This window comes from Pantherophis guttatus, chromosome 3 (assembly GCF_059756535.1).
Source record: "Pantherophis guttatus breed Tessera chromosome 3, ASM5975653v1, whole genome shotgun sequence".
Classification (NCBI taxonomy): domain Eukaryota; kingdom Metazoa; phylum Chordata; class Lepidosauria; order Squamata; family Colubridae; genus Pantherophis; species Pantherophis guttatus.
Window position 1 is genome coordinate 45,026,946 of NC_142065.1, and position 18,401 is coordinate 45,045,346.

General features: G+C 36.7%; 1 protein-coding gene across 7 annotated transcripts in view; it reads right to left on the reverse strand.

Moving 5' to 3' along the window:
- SRGAP2 (SLIT-ROBO Rho GTPase activating protein 2) overlaps positions 1–18,401 on the reverse strand; it is a 202,974-nt gene that overhangs the window by 6,963 nt on the left and 177,610 nt on the right. For all 7 annotated transcript variants that reach the window (XM_034414389.3, XM_034414387.3, XM_087889395.1 and 4 more), the window contains 5 exons: positions 12,707–12,812; positions 9,213–9,437; positions 3,562–3,641; positions 2,114–2,294; positions 1,633–1,779 (listed from right to left, as the gene is read on the reverse strand). In XM_034414389.3, coding sequence (XP_034270280.2) covers positions 1,633–1,779; positions 2,114–2,294; positions 3,562–3,641; positions 9,213–9,437; positions 12,707–12,812 — 739 coding nt within the window. The remainder of the gene's footprint in view (positions 1–1,632; positions 1,780–2,113; positions 2,295–3,561; positions 3,642–9,212; positions 9,438–12,706; positions 12,813–18,401) is intronic.

The following is an 18,401-nucleotide window of genomic DNA, read 5'->3' on the forward strand; positions in this document are numbered from 1 at the left end:
CTTCTCTTAAGTCCAACATTAAACAGTATGACAAAAACAGCTGATTATCCAATAAGTCCAGGGGGTTTAAAAATACAAACAAGCAGTTGACTGTTTCTCCCAAAAATCACCTTTTAAATTGTTTAAGCTTTTTTCCAGGCTTTCTGCTTCCTTCAGCATTTCTTTCACCTCTTAATTTTCAGTCTTTAATCTTCCCCGTGTATCTAATCGCTGCTTCCTTAACGGAGATTATCTTTTAAAATTCTTGTACTTAACTCTCACCCAGTTTCAATGCTCTGTCCACAGACCACTCCAGCACAAATCTTATGATCCTGGTTGTCCCAGCTTGTGACTGCCAAAAATGTCCATTGTCCCTGCTGCTGTTCAGGAGAGTTTGCTTCAGACCTAACGAGGAAATTGTGAGTTCCTTGTGGTCCATGAAGCACCTCTCCTTTCTTCACTGCCCCTACAAGGCAGCTTTGGCCCCATAGGTCTATCAACAATGGTTACCGGCTGGATTTTGCAGGGCTCGGCGGAGCCCGCTATTTTCCAAGCTGTTCTTGCCGCAATGTCAACCAGAAGTCCCTGGATTCTTAAAATGTTTCACCATTGAGGTTGGTGTGTGATTTAGGGTCTCTAAGCTTCCTCCCTTTGAACTAAGGAGGTGGAAAAAAGTAATTATACAATCTGTTCTGATTTCTTTTTAATGATGAGTTATAAATGGGTCGCATTATAACTATAACTAACGTTTGTAAACAAAATGTGGATTTCAACAGCAGATTTCAGCGTTTGTGACAATCTGAAGTATTCATCTCAATAAAATACCTTGAAAACAAATGCTGAAATAACAAACGTTCAAAAGATAAACTGGGATTCGTTCAAGATTTGAATAAGATGATCCATCAGCCCAATATATCCAGGCAGTTCAGGAATTCTTCAATATTTAAGATGCATATTTACAAGATGAGAATGAATTATATCAAAAGGGTGTGCAAGTATTTAAATTTTCAATTGTTCAGACTTTGGAAATTTCCATTTTGAGAGTGAAACAGCTCCTCTGAATGTAAAAGGAACAGCTTTCACTGTTATTGAAGTATTTTAAATTCAAAACAGTTCCATTTTTAGTTCAAACCACTTTTTCCATTCAATACATTTCTGGAATGCTTTCAAAATCTTTGCTTTTCAAACACCTGTTTCACATTCAAACTCAGGCATTTCGAATGGATAGAGTATATTTCACTCACAGAACAGGTTGAATATGCAACTTTTGCATATCAATATTGTGTTGCACATAGTAAGAAACAGACACTTTATCTAACCAAAACCTGATTTTTATATTTTGGTATTTAAATAAAAAGCAATATTAGATAGGAACTGCTATATCATATAATTATGTGAACCACCCTATGGGAGCCCTTATCAATCAATCAAATAAATAAAAGATAAATAAGGTGAATCCTCTTTGTTTGACACTGATGGGAGATAGTGAGAACACAGAATTAAGCAAGTGGCATGGTAAATTTTCCAGTGCTAGAAAGTATACCCTAAGTACTTGAAAAATTAATAAGTCTCAGCAACATTATAGATTTGGCGATCATAAGAGCACCTAATTATTTTCACTTCACAAGAAATAGTACTGCTGATATGGCTTACTTATTGATATTTGCAAGATAAATGTCAGCCACGTGGCTGCCGCTTGGACAATTTGAACCAGCTCTGGCTGTCACTTTTTCTTCAGGTGGCTCGGAATTTATTTCTACTTCAGATTTTGGGCTTGATCTTTCAGACATCCCATCCTCACTAGGAAAGAAAGAAAGAACATACAACGACTCTATGTTATATCCTCAAGCTGCACTATTAGGGTATAAAACATAGGTGCCACAGACATTTTATCAACACAATTCTTTTACTCCCTTGCTTAAAGGAATCTTTCCTTGGAATAGCTAAAAAGCAGGTTGCAAAACTATCGAGGAACATTTTATTGATAAATTCAGAAACATACTGTAAAACATAGAAGCAATGTTTCACAACAGTCTACATGAATGAAAGAAAAACATTTCAATGAATCATCTTCAGAAATAATGTTAAACTGATTCCTGCTTTTCCAAACACACGACAGTAAGAAATAACATACGTGTCCTGGACAACAATGTACTGATGAGGGATTAAACCATCAATGCCGTTGTGACGGCCTTCCCACCAGTCGTCAGAAGCCCGGTGATAAAGCAGGAGGGAAGCCCCCTTTTTGAAGGACAGCTCGCGTGCGGTTCTGCCCGAGTAGTCAAATTTGGCTATTGCTTCAATGGGTTCACATTCTAGAACAAAATGAGAAAATTTGCATTTGTATACAGTATATATTTGTGTGTGTGCACATGTACACGAGCAGGTTTATGCACAATGTCATATGTGCTCCATATAAAGACATTAAAAGAAGCACAATTTTATAACCCATTTTATAATCAGCTAGGTACCATCAACCTTAAACAAAAGAAAACTTAATGTAAATATAATTAATATTGGCAGCTAACAGAGAGACATCAGTTTTTGAGGGCAAGTACAGCAAAGGTAATACATGTCATTCCTTCTCTCAGCTTTTTTCAGCCCTTCCTGTATGTCCCTTCCCACAAGCCACCTTCCTTCTATTTTCTCAAACATGCTTCCACCAGTCTGCTGGTTTATGCTTCTACTCCTTTCTACAATGATCTAAGAAGTATGGAACAGACTCTCAGGGTAACAATGGCCCATCTGCCCCTAAAGTCTCGCAGGGTTTCCCTTTTTTTCCTCTTCCTGTGCGCCTGCCAATATCCTTGGCTTTTCCTCTTTTTACCCTCCTGAACAATTTCTGTTCGCTGGCTGTACCTAGAACAAAATACTCTTCATTTTGTCCCATCACATCCAAACTGTCTGTTTTGATTCAAGTGCAAACCATCCCAAAACAGTTGTTCAATGCACAAAATACTTTGTGCACAGAATGTTCTACACATCTTTAACTAAAACACTTATAAATTTAATACCAATGTCCAGTCTGTTAAACGTTTGTTGCCATCAGATAAAATGTGTGAATCTAAAAATATTTGCTAATTACCCAATAGCAGTGAAAGCATTATTGCAAAAGAAATGTAATGGAATCAATTTCTCTTACAGCTTATTTTTCAGAATTCATAATGATACTTTTCAACTTTTGTGCAATACCCACAACCCACTATGTTCTTCCAAGAAGAAGAATGAGGACCCGGATTGTGGGGGCAATAAGCTGACTTTGTATAAAAAAGAACACCGCTTGGGGGGCGGGGGCGGGGGGTGAAAGCCCTACTAAGCAGGTATATACAAAAGTATGAAGGCTATTGCTTAACGCATTGTAAGCCGCCCTGAGTCTCCAGAGAAGGGCGGCATATAAATCAAACCAATAAATAAATAAATCGAACCAATAAATAAATAAATAAATAAATAAATAAATAAATAAATAAATAAATAAATAAATAAATAAATAAATAAATAAATAAATAAAATGATATTTCAATATTTCATTCCAAATATGAGAAAAACTGGGACTGTGGAAGAATCTATCAGATAGGAGCTTACCATCATCACTTGTATGGTGTTCAATAGTTATATCCTGAGTGGCATCTTCTGTGGAGGCAGTCTCTCCATGAGGGCTTTCACTGTAGAAGAAAGAAGTGCACAGAAGGTTAGACTTATAGCTGCAATCTTTTATCATAACCACATCATTAAAATGGTATGTGGTACTTCAGGTATCACCTTCAGGTATCACCACCAGTATCTTATCTTTGCTTAATTCAGATCTGAAAAGCAATGTTGGAATAAAGTTGCGTATTATCATGTTCTTCAGACTAAATATGCTCATAATCGGGTGACTGATCATTTTTCTCTTTGATTTTATTTCTGAATGGGAAAAGAAGCTCCTTCATGACACCGGAGGATAGAGATGAAGTGCTTCAGACAACCAGAACGTAGCTTTTCTGATATCCTGAAATAAGTGAGGTAGATGGTGAAAAATATTATCTATAGTAGCAATAATGATCATGTGAATCTGCCTTAGACTGAGCCAAACCATTGATCCAAGTTTCTCAGTATGATCTATTCTTTATGGCTGGCGGAAAAGGTTTTTCTCTGTCAATGATGCCTGATAATTTTAAATTTAAATGGCACATGAGCTCTGTTGGTAAATTTTAACTTCTCTAACGTTTTGCTGATCTAATGAACATGTTTCAAATATGAAATGTTGGAGGCAAGAATCTTCAATTCAGTATTGCTTTAACTCAGAAAAAAAATACTTGTTAACTTAAGGTTCTGATAATCCTATGAGATCCCAGCTTTTCAGGAAGTGCTTTCCCATCCCCTCCTGTTGAAGGAGTCTTTTCCTCAGACATGAAAAAAGGCCTCTGTAGTTAATGGAAAGTAGTAGAGAGAGAAAGTCAAATGCAGAAATGTGTGTGTGTGTGTTTATATTTTGTATTTCTTAACTGCCCATCCCTCTCAGAATAGCTTTCATCTTCTAATTTTCAGCAGGCTATTTTTAAAAATAAAAACTAAATTCCTAAAATCACATGTGAATATAGAGGATGCTTAGCACAAATTTGAAAAAGAGAGAGGTTGCAAGGATATTAAAAGTTTAACAGATGCCATTAGTCTGATTCAAGACTCTGAGGTAGAAAATCAAATCAGAACCAAAGGTGGTCTTTTTCCATACGGTGGTGGATTATATATTATCAGGGTCATCCAATTGAGCAGACAAAGGCAGATGTACTCAATCTTTTCCAGTACCTAAAGAAAGGGACTGCTTTGCCCTGTCTTAGTACTAAGGGGGGAAGCAAGCTTGTTGTTAATCGATCATAGATAACAAAGACCAGCCTTTTTCCACAGTGCAAAGTCCTGTATTTCTCGTGATTGACTCACATGCAGGCATATGGGCCTTTCTTGTTCAGGCAATTATGAAGATGGGGAGACTTAGGCATTCCTCCCACATTTCATTTCAACTTCCTTCTCTTTGTGAAGGAGCGCATTTCTGTTGTTCTAGTGAGAAATAGGGGCAGAAGCATGCTATGGTGAGTGGCTGTTATCTGCAGAGGAAAAGATATGGGGATGTTCTGTGTATTCCTACTGTGGAACAGATCAGCTTTATATTTTACAAGGATAAACAGAATGAAGAATGTGACAACAACTGATATTTTCAAAAAATCTCAATAAATAGATATAAGTTCATGATTTAGTATCAAAATACATTTTTATCCTTTATACAAATGTCAAAATAAAAGTTGTTAAGGTCACTCAATTCCAAGACTTTGTGTGGTCTAGAATAAGTCCAATACATACATTAAAAACCACATAATTGCCTGGACCAATTCCTTCCTTCCTTCCTTTTTTTAAAAAAGCTAAATGGATATAATATCTTAAAGCTCCCCGAATCTTATGCACCAATATCTCCTTTAATCTTTCTAAAATCAAGCTGATTTTCTCTGTTTTTAAGAGGTTTAAAGGGCAAGGCTGCTTAGAGTTGATTGATTGGAGTGGCCTTTAAGTGTTACAACAATAATAAGAAAAGAGTGGCTTAAGATTTTGCAGTATTTCAGGCATCCATTTTGCCCCTTTGCTGAAGGAATAAAAAATATTGGTATCCATAGTGTATTCTGGGTGACTTCACCAATCATGTACCTTGAGAGTAAAAGAAAAATCAAAAGAGCTCATACCATCAATATAAATTGATTTTTTTCAGTTAGCAACTTATAGTAACATTCTTCCTATTGTACTGTTAGGCATTTTTGTTAGCTATTTTAATAAAAGTGTATTTATTAGCATTTGTACACACATTTAATAAAATGTAATTGCAATTACTGCATAGAAACGCACAACATTTTAGCATCCCTCAAATTCTGCACCTTCAATTATGTTAGATTATGTATTAAATTAGGTTTCTATATTTTCCAAGGCAGAATATAATATATAAAACTAGTGACTGAAATTTCTTAATTAATTTTAAATAAAGTATATAATTAAAATGTAATGACATGCAGAAAAAAAATACACTTCAAGTTGAGATTTTACTGAGACATGCTTCCTTTCTGTAAAATATATATTTTCTTTCTTACATGACCATTTATTTATATGCTGATAGGGAAGAATAACAAACAGAAATTACAAGTGGAAAAATATGGGGTTTTTTCCCTTTAAAGCGAATTTGTTTAGCTATTACCAGACTCCTGCTGCAAGACTATGAAATCCAAGCAGTGTTATAATTATGAGGCATCACAGATGGTGACCAGTTACTAAAGTTGATGATTTTCCAAATTCAATTACTTTGCACAGAAGAAATATCTTGAATTTCTTAATCTTTGAAGAAAGAGTTGTAGAATGTAGAATGTGTTCTTATGATTAAGTTTCCTTCTAGGAACATAGTAGTCTTTCCTCTCATCTTAAAGTTGTGTTGGGTAACTGCACACTTGTATCCTGATATTATGGACATTACAACTTCATCAGAGACTAAACCCACCATTTTCACAAGATTTTCAGAATCAAAATGTTCAGTACAATTTGTTCCATAAATATTGATTAAGTGCATAAGGTTGCCATGTTTATGGATATATGTGGTACCTGGGAAAAATGGCTAAGTGATATTAGTACCACTCTCAAAGTGAAAGAAGTTAATGCTATATAATTTAAAATGCAGGAAAAAGACAAAACTACAGTATGAAAATACCTTTTATATTCAGAGTTAAAATATTGCTTATGAACTGTCTATTACTGGTTGTTTTGCTGTCTATCTTCATTAACTACTTTTTGTGCATTTAGCTTAAGAAAGTTTTGATAAAGAATTTGCTCAAACTTTGTATTTTTCACTTAGGGATCATATATAATTTTGTTTTTAATCTTCAGTTAAAATTGGTTGATTTAACACAGTATGAATTCAGCAAACTACTAATCTAAAGGCATCTCTAGAAATACTCCTTGCTGCTTTCTGAACTCTCCCTTGCCAGTGGAAAGGATTAGACACCAAACCTCAGATTCTACACTATTTCTTTTCTTCTTCTTCTTTTTAGCAGTACATGGCACAGAGATTTATTCAGTGATGTATTACAGTACCCTCAAATCAGACAAACAAGATTGAAATGATTCCTAGAGCAGAGTAACAGGGATGCATTGAACTTTTTTTTGTTTTTTATTGTGGTTAATATATCACTTTAGCTGGATACAAGATTTAGATCTAATTTTTAGTTTAGATTCTACACTATTTCTTAATCTTCTTACCATAGGGGAAAAAATAAACACAGAAAATTAGAAGATCTCTCTTGCTTTGAGAGTGTATCAAACCTGGTAGTGTCAGCTGGATACTTAATGATTCAGCATGTATTGTAGAGGCAAGAGCTCAAAAATGGTAACCCTGCTGTGAGTGCTAATCACTGCAAGGTTTAGGGAAGACCAAAGAAATTTAGAATCCACAAATACATCAGCAGTAATATAATTATAGGTGGCCTGGGAATTAGAGGATACATGTTTCATCAGCAAGCAGGGGAGAAATGAAAGGTTTGTTTTAGCTCCTTAAAATAAGCCCTCATGCATTTGGCAGCCAATAAGTCTCACTGCAAGAAGATGGGTCTTGCTTAACATTAACTTCATGGTCCCAAGAAGCACACTGCTTCGCAAGAACTCCTTGATCTACTGTTGAAAAAGAGTTATTCAGGGAAGAACCCTCAATTATTTGGACTTGTGATTCATCCAGTTCTGAGATATTAAGATTCAGTGCCTTATTTCTCTCATAGCCGTTCCTTTTTTGGGGTGGGGGGTGGGGGGTCTGGAGCAAACATATTACATCCAAGGTATTAGAAATGTAAATTAAGCAGAACATAAACTATGGAGAATAATGGAAATTAAATTGCTTTTGAAACTACCATTTAGAGACACTCAGCTTGCAAAAACCACACAAAAATATTAAATATTTTATATTGGCCTCCAATTATTTTTTTTTCCAAAAATGTATTTTATTTTCTTAATATAGTATATACAGGTAAATGTCAAGTCAGAAATAACATTACAACTAAGCAAATTTATTTACACAACATTTAGAATGTCTTGGCAAACCTCTTTGGAAGATTTAATTCTATTCCAGTGCAATGAGAAGGGTCCATGGTTATAGATAATCTATTTACCCAAAAGAAATTTTTGAGCCAATTGTTCACAGTAGGTGCTTCTGTTTCCTTTACTGTTTATCATAATTTAGAACATTTGTTAAAACTTGAACAGCTGAAGCAGTAGAAACCCATTTTCCAGACCTTGTTCCCCTGCTGAGGATGCATGATATCCTACAGGCACCAAATAAAGACATTACCAGAAGCTCATTTTTATAGCTCTGAGACCATTTTATAATCAACTTAGAGACATTAATCTTTAAACAAAGGGAAAGGCAATAGAAATAAAGAAAATTAAGATTGGCAGCTAATAGAGTGACTCCAACTTGGTGGAATGGGTTTCTTTTCTGGAAAATGTGAAAATAAATTTTTTTGCAGCCTTGGGATGATACTTCAGAAGAAGAAAAATGAAACCAACATAATTGATTGCCCAAAAGTGCAACAGAATCTGTTGGGGGAGGGGATCATTTTTAACAGCCTCCCTTTCAATGAGTGGAGCAAACAATTCCTTTCCTGTTTATAACTGCAGTATCTCCCTCCGCATTCACCTGGTGAAAAAGGTTACTCCCGTCGAATTGTTTGCAAATGTTGGCTTCAGAACAAAGGCACAAACAGGCCTCTTGTGTGTGGTATTAGGGAGAAAATAAGGTTGTCTCCCTTGTCAATGTTGCCTTGAAATTAAACCAATTTGAGCTTTTTTGGCTCACCTGCTATCAACTTTGCCTCTGAAGGAAAGCTGCGCAAGACATGCTGAGAAAAGTGATGGATGTCAATGATGGATTCAGGCAGTGTGCCGGTACAATATTTCCACAATCTGGCTATGGTAATCACCATAATACCATTAGACAGTTTCATGAACAAGTCTGACTGGATTACTTTTCTACAATATAATAATGTGTAATCATGCCAGATACCTTCTGCCAAATCCAAGAGGTCTATATTTTTAGTGTGGCAAACCTGGTTGCATTTAAGTCTCTCCAACCATTTTGTCTTTACACAATACAGATAACAAAAACAGGATAAATCCTGGAACCAGCACTTTGAAGTAGCACACTGCTCCCTTCACTTCTCTCCCTTTACATCCTACCGTACCAGTAATCCTCAGTGCTTCCACCCCTGGTGTATACAGGTCCCTCCATCTCTCTTGGTCCTGGGAAGACATTCTCATGTTGTATGATTATAGTTTTGATGAGCTCATTAACATGAGCTTGGCAGGAGACCTGATCATGGCCTTCAGGCACTGACATCAGTGTGGGTCCAAAGCAGATGGCTAAATTATAGGGGTCCATCATGTTCTCTTCACTGAACTGAGATAAACTGTAGGGAAAAAAAGAGAAAAGAGTGGCAATAGAGAACAATATCCCAAACTCCCACATCTAGAGTAATTTTCTATAATAGAAATCTGATCTAAAGTAGCAAGGGTGTCTTGAGACTACTCAACTAAAGTTACGCTTAAAATCGACTACATACAGAAGATGAGAGAGAGAGAGCTTTTCTGCATTTGATACCTTATAACAAATTTAATTTTCTTTGTAAGGATGATGTTTCTGTAGCAGAAGATGTTCAGAACATTTTTCTACTGGATAGCACATGGATTTCTTTAATTAATAGCGAGAACAATTTTCATTTTATGTTCAATTAACACAGAGAACATTTGTTAAAAGTGTATGCGTGTGTCTGTGTGTAATGAGGGATGGAAGACTCACCATCTAGCTTCATTTTAGTGCAGGCTGCACATTATTGCCAGCATTTTTTTTGGCATTTGTTGCATGCCCCCTGCCTAGAGAACAGCTGCACTAGCCACACCTCATAAAGAGCCAAGAAGCAGATGAAAGTGTGACTGAATATGATGCTGCATGGTTCACAGCACAACACTGTAAGGATTCTAACACACCCCTTTGATTCCCTCCCCCCCAATTTATATCCATTCTTCACAGCCAAAATATCATTCTTTTTCAAACAGAACACTAAAAGTTTCATGTCAATGCTCAACATGGAATGTCAATCATAGGCATTTGAAGCATTAGTCAGTCTGACATACTGGAAATTTCTGAAGGTAAACAAAAAGGCTCAGAAGAACAGCTTTGCTTTAAAGGTTGGGAAAGCTTACCCCTACATCCTCCATACTCCACTACTGTCATTTATAAAATAATATTTTCAACTGCCCAGACCACAGTTCAGTTGCTGATGTTTCACCTTTCAAACTCCAAAGAACAAAGGGAGATACACTCTTACTCCACACTTAAGCAGCACTTTGAATCTAACTTGAAAGCATTTCATAACCTTTCAATAAGAACTGGGTTTGACAGCCTGAAATCAGGATTTAGCTGAGAAAAATGTGTTCAATGTAAAAAGTAATTTTACTTGAATAATTTGTCATATATTTAACTGTACCTCTTCCTACAAAACTCACAGAGGAAGCATGCCAGAAATCCAGTACATTGCTATTTATTTATCTTTAAGAATAGAATAAACTTGGCTAGCTAACAAAATTCAATATCTAGCACTTGACCTTCAGCTTCTCCCATGCATATGTAACATTGGATAACATTCAAGCTACTTCACTCCATGTTCTTTAATTAGAATATTTGCAGAATATTGGAAAGGCAGAATGAAATAGTTCTTTTGGAAGAATAAAATGATTCTGTCTTCTGAAATTGTGGGGATGGACTCGAACTCGGGCCTTTTTCATGGTGGCCCAATCCCTAGGGAATATACTGCCCCAACAGTTGTAGCCCCTCCCCCCAAATATATATCTTTTGATAAAGTTACAAAGATATAGATTTTTAGTGCAGCATTGGAAGCCTAGGAGCTTGCTACATGGCTCATTAACTCTATCTTTTTTTATCTTGTGGGTAAGCTGCATTTCTGGAGCATTAAGATTTAATAAACAATATAAACATTAGAGGATATATCTAAAAGAGAAATCCCTTAGCTGTACCCCTGGATTATATACCAACAGCCACCTGTCTTGTAGTTTAAGAAAATATCTTTCCCAGCAGTCTGCTTAGGAGTATTTATTTGCTTAAAGATAAAACATCCTTTGAGTTGAGATCACCTCCTGATGATTTTATAAATATATCCATTTTGTTTCTTGGCAACAAAAAAAGAAATGGTTTGTCTCTGCCTATTTTGAAGATATCTGGTACTTTCTAATCAGGTATTTCCTAATGGTCTCCCATTCAAGGAATCCTGTTTGTTTGTTTCTTCAAAATTATTGTAATCAAGATCAGCTAGATGCTGCCATTTATCTAGGCACTGATTTATTTATTTACTTACACAAATTACTCCAGTAAAAGCACCTAGCATTAGCTGTCTAGAAGTATATAAATTCTCCAATGACAGCCCTAAAAATGAATAAATAACTTTATTAAAGACATCTTTTGGGATTTTTTCCCCTCTGTCCTTTTTAGCATGAATTACATGCTTCTAAACTATGCCATAATGTGTACTGTCAACATCAACACCCTCAAAATTTGTACCAGAGCACAAACGAGAGGAAAGACAGTGACAGTATGTGAATAGCCTATTTGGAGAAAGAGTACAGAAATACCCTTTACGAAAACTTTTATAGGAATCATTTTAATATCTATAGTAGAGTGAGGAAGGTGCTCATGATATTGTAAGCACAAATTCCAATATTGTGCCTCATTTAAATACTAATAAAAAGACTGCATAAATGCACAGAAGTATCTCCGTGTAGGTGAGACACATGAAACCAAGCATGCAATATTCCAAATACAAAATACTGCCTACAAACAGCAGAATTACACATTCCCCATATATCTGGCAGAAAACTAGTTAATGGATACATACATTAGAATGTCAGCCTGCCCTTTTCTCTTAAAATAAGTCTCTTGGCTGTAAAAGCAGAACTGAAATCACATGCATCTGGCTAGTGAAATCTCAGGAATTAAAAGGGTAACATCTTAAAGCAAGTCAAACATGGGTTTGTACAAATATTTGTACTGTCTGAAAAATTATTTTCTCCTGTTCCTAGTACTAGAGGAAAATACTTGCTGAGCAAATGAGCAAATATACCTTTGTAATTTAAGCAGGATACAAAATTCTGATGCAATTTCTGAGAATGGTTTAAAACATCATAACAGTGAAATGGGCATTACACTTTCCTGTATATTTCGCTTTCTAATATTGATATTGTTCCGTTCCTGAGGCCAATTAAATAGGAATCTTTGGGATTCAACAGAACAATTCTAAGGGACCATATTTATGATAGTTAACTTTTCAGATTACCTTGCAGCCCTATAAAAGAGGATTTCAATCCACCTTAAATTCTTCTGGTAGAAAGGATTTTAGCTGAAACTTATAAAAAATCCGTAATGCGAAGAAGAAAAAAAAGTGATAATAAAACCACCAGCAGGAAGTTGAGTGAATTCTTTCTCAATAAAGATCTTCAAGCTGGGAAAGAACAACTTTCTGTTGGAGATGCTTTAGCTATAAAGTTCATGCAAGAAGTAGGTGTGAGATTAGACAGCCCCCAAAGCGTCTTTCAACTTTAAGATTCTAATCTTTTCCTCCAGAATACCAATATAATAGCTACAGTAGTCAATTACTTGAACACTTACTGGCTGAGGAATGTGAAGAGGTATCTCATTACAATCAATGTGGTTTTAGGCAATGTCAGCAGGACTTTTCGGATGTGCAGAGCTCTCTCTTGCAGGTTGTCCATTGCTAAAGAAAAAGAGAACAGCTACATAGACAATCGTTCAGACCATATGATTAAAACAGAATACCTTGGTCACACTTTAGCTCACTACTCTAAATTCTGGTTGACATTTTCACAGCTATAAGAATAATCTGATATTTAAACATTTTTATGTTTGAACATGTGTAAATCTTATTTTATCACATGCTGAGGCACTGAGAATTCACTGCATAGCAGAAGTGTTATGGATACGGGTAGTTGTTGTTTTTTTGCATGTTAGCAATGTGATTATGAAGGTAAAAAAAAGAGACTTTCCCCAGATAATCCATTTCATCCAGCATCCTCTGCAGCTACCAGGCCATCACCTTTTCTACGACCCTCCCTAAGAATGGGAGTTTGGAAACTGGACGAAATTGTCAAGGCAGGTGGGATCCATCCAATGGTGGGTTTTTTTTAAGGAGGGAGCGAATCAGGGCTTGCTTAAAAGCTTCCTGAAATGTTCCCCTCTCTAGTGATACATTAATCACTATCTGGATCCATCCGCTAGTCACCATCCTGGAAGCTTTCACCATTCAGGAGGGACAAGGATCTAACTGACAGCACTGACAGCATCAAGGGCCTTGTCCACTTCATCAGGGCCAATTGGATCAAACTGTTCCCAGATACCAGGGCAACACCTCTCCCCGGGCATCTCATATGCATGGGATCCAACGAATGTGAGCGACTTTATCCATCAGGTGCTGAACTCTGCCTGGCCGGATCCTGACTTTAAAGGGAATTCAACAAGTTTAACTGGTGCAGGGCAGAATGTAGTTGCCCCAATGATATTGTTGAGATTGATTAAGGGGATGTACACAATACCAATTGCACTGAGCCTACTTTAATGTGCTGGTTTAAATTTTAAAACTAATCTTTGGAACCAAGTTATATGATGTAATCCTTACCTCCTAAGAGCCTGCCTGTACTTTAAGGAGATCAACCGAAAATTCCTGTTACATGTCTGCTTGCTGAAAGCAATTAGAATTGTAGGCACAAAGAACTTCTGCAATGGCTCCTAAATCTCAAGAATGCATTGCCAGGAATTCCTGACATAGGCTTTTTGAAAAACATCAAAGAACTATTTGTTTTTGGTGGCTTTTCTTGCATTTTTATTGGACTGTCCAATGCATTATATGATTTCTGATGGTATTTGGGGAGTGGGGATATTTTTGTTCTACTCAGCACCATTATTTTCATTACTATTTAACTTTGCAGTATCTGTTATTTATTTTGGAGAGTTCCTTGCTTCTGCTCTTACCCTTAATGGTAGTCTATAAGTATTTTTTAAATAGAAAAATAAATATAAAATGCAGAATATGGTTGAGCGATATCATCTGTATGTAACCCCTCCTTTACTCCTTCCTTTATGGGCATCTGCCATCCTCCACCAGGCTTCACACCCAAGCAGAATGTTTATTAATGTTTACATTTGTTTATTATTAATTTAGGGAACAAGCTGCAATGCCTCATGTGGTCATCTCAAGCATAACTTTTACTTCCAAAAATGTTTTGGAGCTCTGTATATGCCAGGGGTCCTCAAACTTTTTAAACAGGGGGCCAATTCACGGTCCCTCAAACTGCTGGGGGCTGGACCAGCTGGACGGGTGTGGTTAGGTGGTCATGTGACCGGGTGGGCGTGGCTACGTCATGTGACTAGGTGGGCATGGCCAATTTAGCAGTCCATTAAACAATGGACACACATTAAACTTTAATTTGTTTTGCTCCTGAGGGTGTTTTATTTGCTTTTGTTTGCATGTTGCTCTTTTGGTTGACTTTTCTTTTTACTAGATCATTTTTCAGTTGTTTAGGAGTCTAGTGGTCCACTTCAGGAAACTCAGTTTTGCAGCAATTCTTCTCAGCCCCAAGGAGCTTGCAATCAACAAGTCTCTCTCTCTCTCTTGTCTCTCTTTCCCTCCCACTCTCCCTTTCTCTCTGTCTCTCTCTCTCTGTCTCTCTCTATTTTCTGGAGGTGGGGGAGGTGAAAAACGGAGCGTGCGGATGCCCCAGGAGGACTCCATGCGCTGTGTTTTTCACCTGCAGAGTGTTACTGGAAGTGGGGGAGGCCAAAAACCATGCGCCCCTTATTTCACCTCCCCCACCTCTAGAAACACTCTTCAGGCCAAAAACAGATTAAAATGGGCTGTTTCTTGGCCTCCCGGGGCGTCTGTGCGCCCCATTTTTCACCTCCAGTAGCAATAGCAGCAGCACTTAGACTTATATACTGTTTCATAGTGCTTTTACAGCCCTCTCTAAGTGGTTTCAGAGTCAGCATATTGCTCCCAACAATCTGGGTCCTCATTTTACTGACTTTGGAAGGATGGAAGGCTGAGTCAACCTTGAGCCGGTGAGATCTGAACTGCCGAACTGGAGCTAGCAGTCAGCTGAAGTAGCCTGCACCACCTTGGCTCTCTAGTAGCACTCTGCAGGCCAAAAATATTAGCCTTACCTTCCAGTTCCAGCCCCTGGGGCTTGGAAAGGTAAGACCTGTGCTCGGCCGAAGGATGGGGGCTGGCGGGTGGATGTGGGCGGGGCAGCCTCGTGGTCCTGCACAAGCCAGATTAATGGCTTCGGTGGGCTGTATGCGGCCCCTGGACCGTAGTTTGAGGACCCCTGGTATATGCTGTAGAAGCAGGTTTTTTGGGAGAAACTGATTAGGATTTACAGCCTACTGCTTTCTATGGAAATATGTCAACCAGAACAGGGGACGGGGAAGATAAGAGATAAAAATGGTTCAACAGTCTCAATTTGCTATTAATGAGGCAATGCAATCACTTTTAACCAACTAGAATGTTCAAATTGCTTAAAATATGGAATGCAACATAATTTAAAACCAGAGAACTCTCTTCAATATTGCACCCAATTCTTCCATCAAACCTAACAGGCTCTCTTGAAAATTTGCTTGGCTGTTTTTAAGGTACTATAATGAGATAAGAGAATAATCTTGAGGAACAGGAAGAGCTGCAATCCAGAAAACAGTCAAAAGAGAAATCTGAATCTAAAATAGGAATGTAATTTGAGGAAGTCTCTCAAGCTCAACCCTCCCCACACCTTCTCCTTATTCAGTGAGTACAATTCATTCGTTAAATCAGAAACAAAATGGTTCCTAAGCAAATACAAGAGAGAGGGGGGAAGGGAGAGGGGGAAAGGGGAGAGAGAGGGGGGAGGAGACGGAGTGAGTGAGTGTGTGTGAAAGAGAGATGCTGCCACAACACTGGCTGTTGCCATTTTGTTTAGCTAAAGTTCTCATAAAAGCTACATCAGCATTAGTTTTCCTCTGGCATGCCCTCTTGTCAGGGGCACACATTTGGATGTTAAGTGTACATGTTGGTCAGAAAAGGATAAAAAAAAATACTGCATTTGCAAATGATCACTAAAGGAAGCCACTAAACAGTGAGTGATTATACTTCTCTTGAAAATAAAGGCAGAAAGAGGAGAATCACTTTCAGACTTGCAAGATTCTGATACAATGACCTTATAATAAAAGTAGTACTATATCTTTGAACTCCTGGTCTGGACTACCTTGAAGGGCTGACAGTTGCTATTTTCTCTTTAGTCAATTTCATCAATTCATTTAAAGCCAACTATAAAAATTAGTCATAGTTGGTACCACATCATCTTACACTACCTTACACTACACTATCAGTCTGTTTCTAGACTGAGTTTAAAGGACTATAATCAAATTGGTAGATATTAACATCTTTGGATTAGTCTCCATTTTGACATAAAGTTTTGAGAATCTGAAATAATTACACAACAGTCTTTACTAATTAATACTAGTATGGCTTTTATGACCTTTTAAATAATAATTTCTATACAAAATAAAGCAACACAAGAAATTAATGAAATATTTTTTATTGGTTGGCAAGTTATCTATAGCAAAACATTTGAAAATTTAAGAGCATATTTCTATGCTTGTATTTTTTAAGAATTGAATAAAATCAGTATAGCAGTAAAAATATTAAAGAAATCCCAATTGGTCTCCAATTTTTTTGTGAAATCAAGAAAATATTCTTAATAAATCACCTTCATCTATACAGATGAATATGGATATGGAAAAATATCCAAATCCACAACTTCATTAGAATTACAGTTAAAAATGTAAAGTCTTAATATTATCCCTATGTGGGACAAATCACATATCTATGCTTTATGCTTCTGCTTTTATGTATTATAATCTCCCTCATTGCTTTATTGATCCGTGTATGGTTGTTTTATTTTTTAATTTTTTAAAAAGGCATACTGAGATAGGGGGAAGCATTCTGGAATGCAAAGGGTAGTGGCAGAGAGCAACCTCATAATTTTGCTTTTGGTAATTGGACATTTTTCTCTCCAAATTTCAGAATGGAACTACTGAGAATTATAGTTTTAGAATGTTTTGTCTATGTGAAGATGTACGAAACGTTTCATTGTATTCTGATTTAACAGAACAGGACATGAATATCTGAAGCTGGTCAAGTGTGGAAGTACTGAATACTATCCATTGTAGCAATTACATCAGATAGTCTATTACACTTAGTTTCTTAAGGTGGGTGTTTCAAAAGAAATCTTTAGCTTAATATTCCACAGGCAGATTAGCATTCCTGAATGATGAGACAAAGAGCTATGTCTACAGCAATATAATGGGAAAAAAGTGGGCAGCACAAAGCTTTGGCTCTGGAAGTTCAGAATTATTTGGCAACAAGCTGCTCTTTTCATCTAACAAAGTTGAACTGTGTAGACTCATTTGTTGTGAAAATGAAACTGCAGATCTTTTTAAGAGGAGCTCTCCTATATCTTACTTCAAAGGCTTTTTCCAGCATGGTCCTTATGCTCTGACAATGAATTCACTGTTTGTTATAGAAGTGAGTCAGCACCAAGACGTTCACTGTAAACCTATCAGTCCCAGGGAAAGTATTAATACCCTTGAAATGATGAGGTGTAAATTACCAGCTTAATTTGTTTCCTATATGCTGCAGAAAAATACTGTGAAGATTGTCTAATATCTTTAAGGTAGATGCTGACCAACAGACAGCTGTTAGTGTCTTTCTGTTTCTCAAATAGATAATTAAGTAAATGATGAAGTCATATTGATCTTACATTGCCTTCAAATGATAAAGGCAAAAAAAGGGCAAAACAATTCCTTAAAGGACTCCCTTTAAAGTAAAAATGTTCTGCATTGGATTATTTTTAGTTTACTAATTTACCTAGTCAGTCACTTTTCTTTAGCATTATCAAATGAAATAACATTGGGAAGGATAAGCTAATAATATGGTGAGATGAGGGAGCTAAGAAGGACTGGATCAAACCCCCAAATAGGCAAACGTTTCAACATTAAAAAAAAAAAGCTTTTGTTTAAAGAGAGAGAGACAGATCTTTAAAATCTATATCCTTAATCTTATTCTATCAGCATTAGCCTTACAAGCTAGAATTATCACTTAGAGTCTACTGGGGCAGCACACAGAATCACCCTTTTAATCAGTTAATCAAAATAGAAGCCCCAGATTAACAGCAATGTGAGGTGGGATTCAGATGAAGATTAAGAGAAATACAAATTGCTCCATTAGTTTATGACCCAGTGAGACGCAAACAATGATGTT